This window comes from Pipra filicauda, unplaced genomic scaffold (assembly GCF_003945595.2).
Source record: "Pipra filicauda isolate LSUMZ 115617 unplaced genomic scaffold, ASM394559v2 scaffold1519_size10797_pilon, whole genome shotgun sequence".
Lineage (NCBI taxonomy): Eukaryota > Metazoa > Chordata > Aves > Passeriformes > Pipridae > Pipra > Pipra filicauda.
Genome location: NW_024104006.1, coordinates 1 through 10795, shown reverse-complemented (window position 1 = coordinate 10795; position 10795 = coordinate 1). Strand labels below are relative to the sequence as shown.

The window sequence follows — 10795 nt, the reverse complement described above, 5'->3', positions numbered from 1 at the left end:
CCCCCCCTGAGCCCCCCGCCGATGTTCCCCTGCCCGGACGAGGCGCCCGCGGGGACAGCGGGGTCGCCTGGGGGGGGTGGCAGCGCTGCCATCGATGCCACCACCGCCAACGGGGACCTGGGGGCCGCGTCCCCCGGGCCGCCCCCCGCCTCGCCCGCCAGCGCGGGGTCCCTGGACACGGCGTCGGTGTCCAGCGAGGACCCCCCGGACACCGAGCCCGGCCACGGCGACGGGACCCCGGTGACAGTGTCCGTGTCCAGCGAGGACCCCCCCGAGCCCAACCCCACCCACGGCGAGGGGACCCCGGTGACAGTGTCCGTGTCCAGCGAGGACCCCCCCGAGCCCAACCCCACCCACGGCGAGGGGACCCCGGTGACAGTGTCCGTGTCCAGCGAGGAGACCCCAGAGCGCGACCCCCGCGCCGCGTCCGCGGGGACAGCGGTGACCCCGGACCCCTCCGGCCGGGGGGGTGACGGCGGCGCGCGGGGGGGCCCCGAGGGCATCGCCACCTCCCTGGTGTCGCTGATTCTGTCCGAGGCCGTCGCCAGGGCCACCGGCAGCGCGTCACCGGAGCCGGGCACAGCCGCGGCCACCAGCGGGGAGGGCCCGATGTCCCCAAGCCCGGGTGTCCCCCGCGATGTCCTGCGGCGTCCCCGGGAGCCGGGACAGCCCGGCGGGGACGGGGGACAGCGCGGGGACAGCGGGGACAGCGCGGATGCGGAGCCGCGGGTGAGGGAACCGGCGGGAGAAAGTTCTGGGAGACGCCCCCGGGGGGGATTCCCGGATTTTGGGGGCACCCGGGAGGGACGCGGGGACACGGGGACACTGGGACACGGGGAGGGGGGTCCAGGGGTCCCTGTGAGACGCTGCTGCGGGGGGGAGGGCTGGAGGGAGGGTGACCTGAACCCCTCTTACGGGGGGGAGGACTCGGTTTTGGGTCCGGTTTAAGGGGGTCGCGAGGTGTCGGTGACCCCCCCGTGTCTCTCCCAGGGCTGTCCCGGGACACCGGAGCGGGACACGAGCCGGGACACGAGCCAGGACACCCCGCGCGGTGAATCCCCCACCCAGGACCCCCCCGCCGAGCCCCTCAGCACCCCCTGAGCCCGCGGGAAACGGGGGCATCTGCCCCAAATTCCTTCCTCGGGATGCGCCTCCTAACCCCCCCCCTTCCCGTCCGAAATAAAGGTGGGAAATGCGACAAAACCCCCAAATCTCCGTCTGGGATCGGGGAGGGGGCAGAGGGGGCCCCGCCGGCGGGTTTAGGGTGACTGAAGGGTGCGGGGGGGGGAAGGGTTGTCCCGCTGTGTCCCTCCCCTCCTCCAGCACACGGCATTCAGGGAAAAGGCGTCCGCTGGTTCCGCCGGCTCCCCGCAAAAAAAACCCAAATCCCCCCGTTTTTCCCCCCAAAACCTCGGCCCGCAGCCAGCGAGGGGTTAACGGGGCGGGGGAGGATCCCCGGGGGCCGCTCCTCGTTCCGGCCAAACTGGAAAGGTGAGGCCGGGAAAGGGCAACGCCCTCACCTGGGCACCGCCCGGAGCCGCGCGCGGGGCCGCCAGGTAAGGGCAGGATCCCGGGATGTCCCCCCCGGAATTCCCGGTTCCCCGGGGGGTTTGGAGCGGGTGGATGCGGAGGGAACGGGGATCGGGACGAGGAGGCACCACCGGGATCCTGCGGGAGCGCGGAGCGAGGCGGGTTTGGGGGGGGTGAAGCCGCAACGTCGGGATCGGCCGCGGGTTTTCCAGCGGGATTTGGGGCGGGAGGGGAGGGAAAAGGCCGGATCCTGGCGCGGGGAGAGGCGGAAAGCGGGAAATCCGGCAGGAAAGCTGGAAGGGGGGGGAACAGGAGGGAGCAAAAGTTCTGATCCCGGGGGATCATCCCGGGGGGGAGGAAAGAGGGTGAGCGGCTCCTCCCGCCCTCCGTGCGCTGGGAATGGGAGTGGGGATGGGGATGGGGATGGGGATGGGGATGGGGATGGGAATGGGAATGGGGATGGGAATGGGGGGGGGGGTGGGGTGGGATGAATGGGATGGAATGGGGATTGGGGTGGGATGGGGATGGGGATGGGAATGGGGATGGGGATGGGAATGGGGATGGGGATGGGATGAGAATAGGAATGGGGATGGGGATGGGGGTGGGGATGGGGATGGGAATGGGAGTGGGAATGGGAATGGGAATGAGGAGCTGCAAAGAACCCCCCAAAAATCCCTGTGGGGATGGTTTGTTTGTCCCGTCCTCCACCCACCAGGAATGGGAATGGGAATGGGGATGGGGATGGGAATGGGAAGGGGGCTGGGAAGGTGCTGCTGAGCCCCCCCAAAAGCAGCTGTGACGATGGTTTGCTGATCCCACCCTGCGGTGGGAATGGGAATGGGAATGGGAATGGGAATGGGAATGGGAATGGGAATGGGAATGGGGAGGGGAATGGAATGCAGGGTTGGGAAGGCGCTGCCGAGCATTCCCAAAAAAACTCCTGGTTTGCTCATCCCGTCCTCCAGCCACCGGGAATGGGGATGGGATGGGAATGGGGGGCTGCCAAGAACCCCCCAAAAACGCCGTGGGGATGGTTTGTTTATCCCATCCTCTGCCCACTGGGAATGGGAATGGGAATGTGGGGCTGGGAAGGTGCCCTCGAGCATCCCCAAAATCAGCCTGCGGGGGTGGTTTGCTCATCCCATCCTCCATCCGCCTGGAAGGGGGAGGGGAATGGGACTGGGAATGGGGGGGGGGGCTGCATCCCCGATGCTCCTCGGAGGAGTTTTTGTGATCAGAGCGGTGGAACAGGGAGAGGTTTCCCTCGGGAATGGCTCCGGAGCCCAGGAACGAGGAACAGGAGGGTTTTTCCACAACCCTGTTCTAAAAACGCGTGGAAAATCCGCCGGGATCTGTCGGGATCCAGCCGGGAATGAGTCACCCCCCGCTTCCCACCGGCCGCATCCCGGCCCGGCACCGCCCAACATCCCGCGGGTGGTTTTCCGCGCTGGGAAGCGCCGGAGCCTTCCCGAATTATTTTTTGGCGAGTTCTTTTCCGTGATCCCGAGGCGGGATCCATTGGGATCATCCCTCCCCCGGGACAGAGCCCGAGCACGGCCGTGGATTCTTTGACGCAATTTGAGCCTTTCCCTCCGAGAAAATTCCCTTTAAACCCCTGGTGGGTCCCAGAATTCCTTTATGGGGGTCCCAGGACTCCGTTTTCCGGGCGCCTTGAATCCCAGATTCCCGGTTTTCGGGTGTTGTGGGCGCAGAACTGGTTTGTGTTTCCCACCCGGATTCTTCCCAAGGAACCCTCCCTGGGGCTCGGGGCCGCTCCCGCTCCGTCCAGCGGCGCCTTTTCCTCTTTTTCCCTTAAATCCCGATTTTTTTTGGGGAAACCGGGCCCGATTTTGGCTCCGAAGCCGCCCCCGAGCAGCGGCTGCTCCGCGGGAAGGTCGGGCTCGGCTTTGGGAAGGACCCGCGGCCTCCCCAGGAGCAAAGCCGGGTTTAAAATGAGCAGTCGGGCTTAAAGCAAAGCCGGGTTTAAAGCAGAACCGGGTTTAACTCAGAGCGGGGTTTGAGGCAAACCCGGATTTAACGCAAAACCGGGTTTAAAGCAAAATCGTCTTTAAAGCGAAGTGGATTTAAAGGAAGGGCGGTTTTAAAGCAAAATCGGGTTTAATTCAGGGTTTGGTTTAATGAAAGGCCGGACTTGAAGCAAACTCGGGTTTAAAGCGAGAGGGATTTAAAACAAAATCAAGTTTAAAGAAAAGCTGGGCCGAACACGACGCCGGGACCGAAGCAAAACCAGGTCGAAAGGAAAACCGGGTTGGAAATAAAACCGGGTTTAATGAGAAGCTGGGTGTAAAAGAAAAGCCGGGTTTAAAGCGAGGCGGCGTTTGCGGCAAAACCGGGTTTAAAGTAAACAGATTAAAAGTGAATTAAATGGAAACAAAGCGGGATTTTAAAGGCGGTTTTTTAAAAAAACCGGTTTAAAGCAAAGCTGGTTTTAAGGCAAAGCTGGGTTTAAAGGAAAGCTGGGTTTAAAGTAAAGCTGGGTTTAAAGCAAAGATGGGTTTAAAGGGAACCCGGGTTTAAATTAAAACCAGGCTTAGAGCAAAATTGTGTTTAAAGAGAAACTGGGTTTAAAGCAAAGCTGGGTTTAGGTAAAGCGGAGTTTAGCGAGCGGCTGAGCCCGAGCCGGGGGCGGAGAAAATTAATTTTTTGGGAAAATTTGGGAGTTCCCGCGCTTCCCTCGGCCCCGAATTCCCCCCCCCCCCTCCCGCTCCTGGCCCCGGGCCGAGCTCCCGCCGCTCCATTTCCTCTTTTGTTCTTTAAAAACAAATAAACGCTTAAATCTGATCCGCTCCCGATCCGCTGAGTCACCGACCCCGCAGCCCTCGGGCAGCGCCGGAGCCACCGCGGGAGCCGTTTTTGGGGGGGTCCGGGGGGGTCCCCGTCGGGCAGAGCCGAGGTGGGTCCGGCAGCTCAACGTCGGCCCCCGGCCCCGGATTTGGGGCAATTTCGAGGCGTTTCGGGCAATTTGAAGCTCTCAGAGTTTGAGAGCGAAGCCGGTCGGGGATTGGTGTTTCCCCGCCCCGGATTTGGGGCATTTCGAGGCGTTTTGGGCAATTTGAGGCTCTCAAAGTTCGGGAGTGAAGCCAGGCGGGGGCTGGTTTTTTCCCGCCCCGGATTTGGGGCATTTCGAGGCGTTTCGGGCAATTTGAAACGCAGGTGATGGGGAATTGAGTGGGAATTCATCCCTTTTATCCCTATTTTCGGCAGCCCTGACGGATCCCAGCCCCTCCCCTGGAAGGAGCCGATCTAAGGACGGAGCTCGTTCCCACCTGAGCGCCGGTGACAGAGAATTGAGTGGGAATTCACCCCTTTTATCCCTATTTTTGGCAGCTCTGACGGATCCCAGCCCCTCCCCCGGAAGGAATGGAGGGACCCCCTTCCCACCTGAGCGCAGGTGAGCCCCTGGAACCCCCGGAATCCCCGGAATCCCTTTTCCAGCCCCTTCCCCCGGGGTCACCCCGGGCTCCGGCCCCGCTTTGGGCCCTCCCTGACCTTCCTCTCCCCCTTTCCCGAGGAAGACCTGACGACCCCGGACCTGAGGAAGGCTCTCACCCCCCGCGGCAGTGAGGACGCCGACACCGCCGTCATCGCGGGTGAGGCCCTTCCCTCCACAACTCCGGGGCTAAACCCCGCTCCATCCCGCCTCATCCCGCTAAACCCCGCTAAACCCCGCTAAACTCCGCTCAATCCCGCTAAACCCCGCTCCATCCCGCTAAACCCCGCTCAATCCCGCTCAATCCCACTAAACCCCGCTAAACCCCGCTCAATCCCACTAAACCCCGCTCCATCCCGCTAAACCCCGCTCAATCCCACTAACCCCGCTAAACCCCGCTAAACCCGCCTCAATCCCACTAAACCCCGCTAAACCCCGCTCCATCCCGCTCCATCCCGCTCAATCCCGCTCCATCCCACTCCATCCCGCTAAACCCCGCTCCATCCCGCTCCATCCCGCTCAACCCCGCTCAGTCCCGCTCCCGGTTCCTCCCCCCCAGTGACCCTCACCCTGGTGTTCCCACAGTGACCCTCACCCTGGTGTTCCCTCTCCCCCCAGTGACCCTCACGCTGGTGTTCCTGTTCCCCCCCCCAGTGACCCTCACCCTGGTGTTCCTCCTCTCCCCGCAGTGACCCTCACCCTGGTGTTCCTCCTCTCCCCGCAGTGACCCTCACCCTGGTGTTCCTCCTCTCCCCCCAGTGACCCTCACGCTGGTGTTCCTGACGCTGCTGACGGCGCTGTCGGTGATCGGGCTGTACCTGTACCGGAACAGGGGCTCCTACCACACCTACGAGCGGCCCGAGCCCGAGCCAGAGCCGGAGCCGGGCCAGGAGCCCCCGGGCAAGGACAAGGAGGAATATTTTATATGAGACACACGGGCAGGCCCCGGGATGCCCTGGAGCTGGGGGTCCACCTGCAACTCCCTGGATTTGGGGTCCACCTGCAACTCCCTGGAGTTGGGGTCTGACTGAATTCCCTGGATTTGGGGGTGTGCCTGAATTCCCTGGAGTTGGGGTCTGCCTGGAATTCCCTGGAGTTGGGGTCTGCCTGCAACTCCCTGGATTTGGGGTCTGCCTGGAATTCCCTGGAGTTGGGGGTCCACCTGCAATTCCCTGGATTTGGGGGTCTGCCTGAATTCCCTGGATTTGGGGTCTGCCTGCAATTCCCTGGATTTGGGGTCTGCCTGCAATTCCCTGGATTTGGGGTCTGCCTGAATTCCCTGGAGCTGGGGGTCTGCCTGGAATTCCCTGGAGTTAAGATCCTACCTGAATTCCCTGCTGTCAGGGGTCTGCCTGAATTCCATGTTTCTGCCTAAATATCCTGGAGCTGGAGGTCTGTCGAAATTTCTTGGATTTGGGGGCTCTGCTTGAATTTCCCGGGGATGGAGATCTGCCTGAACCTCCTGGATTTGGGAATCTGCCGAAATGTCTTGGATTTGGAGGCTCTGCTTGAATTCTCTGGAGTTGGGATCTGCCAAGACATCCTGGATTTGGGGATTGGCCTAAACTGGGAATCTGCCTAAAACTTCCTGGAGTTGAGACCTGCCCAGATTCTGGATGTGGGATCTGCCTGAATTTCCTGGAATTGGGGATCTCCACAAGTTCCCCAGAGCTGGAGCTCTGCCCAAATATCCTGGATTTGAGGATGTGCCTAAATTCCCTGGAATTGGGGGGTCTACCTAAATATCCTGGATTTGGGGGTCTGCTGAAATTTCTTGGATTTGGGGATCTGCCTGAATATCCTGGATTTCAGGACCTGCCTAAATTCCTTGGATTTTGGGGGCTCTACTTGAATTCCCTGGAGGTGTGTGGGGGGGTCTACCTGGATCTCCTGGAGTTCAGGATCTACCTGAAATCCCTGGAGCTGCGGAATCTGCCCAAATTCCCTGGATTTGGGCATCTCCCCAAACCTGAGCTGCTTTCTTGGGGTTTTTTCCCCCCGTTAATTTACGAAGCCAAGCAGGGGAGGAAAATCAACCAGTGTGTACCCAGGGGTGGGAAAACCCCAAATCCCCCCCAGAAACACTAAACCCCAAAAAAGGAAGTTCCAGCCCGGCAGGAAAGGGGAAGGAAGGTGGGGGAACCCCCAGCTCGCAGCAGCCAGAGGCTCCTCAGGGGACAATTCCAAACTTTCGCTCCATTCGCATTTTCAAAACAGCCTTTAACTCCCTTTTCTGGTGTTTTCGGTACAAAAAGCCCCCGAGTTGGGGGCAGCACAAAGGGCTGGGGCGGTCGGGGGGGGGGGGGTCACACCCCCAGGGCCGAGGAAAGGGAAATGTTGGGATCAAACGGAGTCGGATCCGAGCCCTTCCCTCGTCAAACAAACAACTGAGAGAGGAGAAACCCCCCAGAACAGTGAGGAGCCCTGAAACGTCCTTCCTGTGCGCCTGGGTACCAGTGCGGAGACGAGTCATTGATAGACCCACCGATAAACCATCGATAAACCCATTGATAGACCCACCGATAAACCCATTGATAGACCCATTGATAAACCCATTGATTGACCCATCAATAAACCATCGATAAACCCATTGATAAACCCACCGATAAACCCATTGATTGACCCGTCGATAAACCATCGATAAACCCATTGATAAACCCACCGATAAATCCATTGATAGACCCATCGATAAACCATCGATAGGCCTATTGATAAGCCCACCGATAAATCCATTGATAGACCCACTGATAAACCCATTGATTGACCCACCGATAAACCCATTGATAGACCCACTGATAAACCACCGATAAACCCATTGATAAACCCACTGATAAACCCATTGATAGACCCATTGATAAACCATCGATAAGCCCATTGATAAACCACCGATAAACCCATTGATTGACCCATCGATAAACCATCGATAGGCCTATTGATAAACCCACCGATAAACCCATTGATAGACCCACTGATAAACCATCGATAGGCCTATTGATAAACCCACTGATAAACCCATTGATTGACCCATTGATAAATCCAGAAAAACCCATTGATAGACCCATCAGTAAACCCATTGATAAACCCATCAATAAATCTATTGATACACCCATCAATAAACCCATTGATAGGTCCATTAATAAACCATTGATAAACCCATCAATAAATCCATTGATAAACCCATTGATAGGCCCATCAATAAACCCATTGACAGACCCACTAATAAACCCATCGATAACCCATTAATAAATCTATCGATAAACCCATCAATAAACCCATTGCTATCAAAAAATCCATTGGAAAACCCATTGATAAACCGATCAATTAACTCATTGATAAACCCACTCACAAGCAATTTACAAACGTCCCATTCATAAAACCCATTGATAAACAACCTGTGGATAAACCTATTGATAAACAAGCTATTGATACACTCATCAATAAACAAGCTATTGATAAACCCATTGGTAAACCACGTATGGATAAACTCATTGATAAACCCCCTATGGATAAACCCATTGATAAACAAGCTATTGATAAACTCATTGATAAATAAGCCATTGATAAACTCATTGATAAACCCCCTATTGATAAACCCATTGATAAACAAGCTATTGATAAACTCATTGATGAATAAGCCATTGATAAACTCATTGATAAACCCCCTATTGATAAACCCATTGATAACCCCCCTCCTAACCCATCCCACGCCCAAACCCCCCCCATCCCAGTGGATCTGTGCGTGGGTTGATGGTTCCCACACACACCCCAGGACAGACAAAATCCGGCCTTTCCAGCGGATTTGAGGAATTTTGGGGCAAAACCACCGGGTTTGAGTTCAAACTCGTGGGATCGTTAATCGAGCTCCGGTTAAACCCGGGTTTAGCTGGGATGGGATGGGATGGGATGGGATGGGATGGGATGGGATGGGACGATCCCGTGGGAGCTGGGTCCGATCACAGCTTTGATTGGAGCTGATGGGCGAAGAATCCGAGATTATTTGGATTAAAACAATCCCAGGATTTTAAAAAAATGTTAAAAATCCCGGGATATCCCTTCCTGGAGGAGGGAGGACGGGAAGGGTCCCGGTGTCCCCCCACTGCCGGGGAGGGAATTTTCCATCTGGGAAGGGGATTCTCCCTCTGGGAAAACCTCCCCCCCAATCCCATGGATCCACCTGCACTCACCTGTTCCAAACCTCCCCCCCCAATCCCATGGATCCACCTGCACTCACCTGTCCCAAACCTCCCCCCCCAATCCCATGGATCCACCTGCACTCACCTGGATGCTGCCGTTGTCACTCGTCCCCAAACCGGTTCCAGGGTCAATCCCCCTTTTCCAGGAGCGCCGTGGATCCCACTGGATACACCTGTTCCAGTGGGGAACAGCCCACGGGGAGATCCCAGGGCAGGGGTGGGGCCATGGGCAGGTACAGGGACACACCTGGACACGCCCTGGACACGGAGGGGGTGCAGGCAGAGCCCAGGGAAACGAAGCCGGGATGGAAAAGCTGGAAAAACGCCGAGTCAGCAAGGTCAGGCAGGTGTTCTCCCGTATCCAGGTGTGCATCCAGCACCCCCAGGTGAGCTCTCACCTGGTCAGGCAGGTGTTCTCCCGTATCCAGGTGTGCATCCAGCCCCCCCAGGTGAGCTCTCACCTGCCCGTGGGCACAGGGAACCACCCTTGGTGCAACTCCTGGGTTTTCACGGAGGTTTTGGAATCCCCAGGTGAGTTTATGGTTGCACCTGTGCTGTGGAAGGTGTCCCTGCCCAGGTGAGCTTTGGGTCCCACCTGGGCTGTGGAAGGTGTCCATGGGAACCAGGTGAGCTCTCAGGTCCCCCCGGCCCATGGAAGGTGTCCAAGGGACCCCCGACAGACCCTCCCATGCCCCCAGACCCCCCCTGACCCGCCCTTGACCCCCCCGGGGTCTCTTTCTTGCTTCCCCCCCCCCCCGTTAAAGCGAGGCCGCGCGCTCGTCGCCATGGCAACCCTCACCCCGCCCCCCGCCGCCCTCCCATTGGCCGCCCGCCTCCCCTCGCCGCACTTCCATTGGCCTGCCTCCCCAAGCCCCGCCCCGCGCCCTCAGGCGCCCTTAATGGCGCCGTGTCCCCGAAATGGGGGGCTCGGGCGGATCGAGGGTCCGGTAAAACGGGGAGGGGGCGACCCCCAGACCCCCTCCCGACCTCCCCCGAACCCCCCCGACTCTGCCTGGGCGGCGGCGGCCCCCGGGGTCACGGCAGGGGGGAGGAGCGGGAGGAGGAAGAGGAGGAGGAGGAGGGGGCGGGGCAGGATGAGTCCGAGGTGACGTCATGGGTGGAGGGGCGGGGCCGAGCGCTCTTAAAGGGGCCGCGGGAAGGGGGGGGGCGTCCCTTAAAGGGGTCCCTGAGGGGCGCTTTGGGGGGGCTGGAGGGGAGGGGGGTCCCTAAATAGGGTCGGGGGGGCTCCAAAGGGGGTCTGGAGGGGAAGGGGGGGTCCCTAAATAGGGTCGGGGGGGGCTCTAAAGGGGCTTTTGAGGGGAGGGGGATCCCTCAGTGCAGTCTGGGGGGTCCCTAAGGGGGGGTCTGGGGGGCTCTAAGCGGGGTCTGGGGGGGCTGGAGGTGACGGGGGGCACTAAGGAGGGGCTGGAGAGAGGGGTCACCTGTGGGGACTCACCTGTGCCAGGGTCACCTGTGAGGACTCACCTGTGCCAGGGTCACCTGTGGGACTCACCTGTGCCAGGGTCACCTGTGGGGACTCACCTGTGCCAGGGTCACCTGTGAGGACTCACCTGTGCCAGGGTCACCTGTGGGACTCACCTGTGCCAGGGTCACCTGTGGG

At 59.4% G+C, this 10795-nt stretch overlaps 2 protein-coding genes across 2 annotated transcripts; both read left to right on the top strand.

Annotated features, from left to right (window-relative positions):
* Positions 1-6: 6 nt before the first annotated feature.
* Positions 7-1198, top strand: LOC113985499 (collagen alpha-1(I) chain-like). Its single transcript, XM_039378958.1, has 2 exons — positions 7-729; positions 991-1198. The coding sequence occupies exons 1-2, from the start codon at positions 22-24 to the stop codon at positions 1099-1101; spliced, it is 819 nt and encodes a 272-aa protein (XP_039234892.1). The 5' UTR covers positions 7-21; the 3' UTR covers positions 1102-1198.
* Positions 1125-6039, top strand: LOC113985500 (small cell adhesion glycoprotein). Its single transcript, XM_027716323.2, has 4 exons — positions 1125-1185; positions 4879-4942; positions 5067-5141; positions 5741-6039. Exons 2-4 carry the CDS (start codon positions 4912-4914, stop codon positions 5908-5910), a joined length of 276 nt encoding a protein of 91 aa, XP_027572124.1. The 5' UTR covers positions 1125-1185; positions 4879-4911; the 3' UTR covers positions 5911-6039.
* Positions 6040-10795: the final 4756 nt, after the last annotated feature.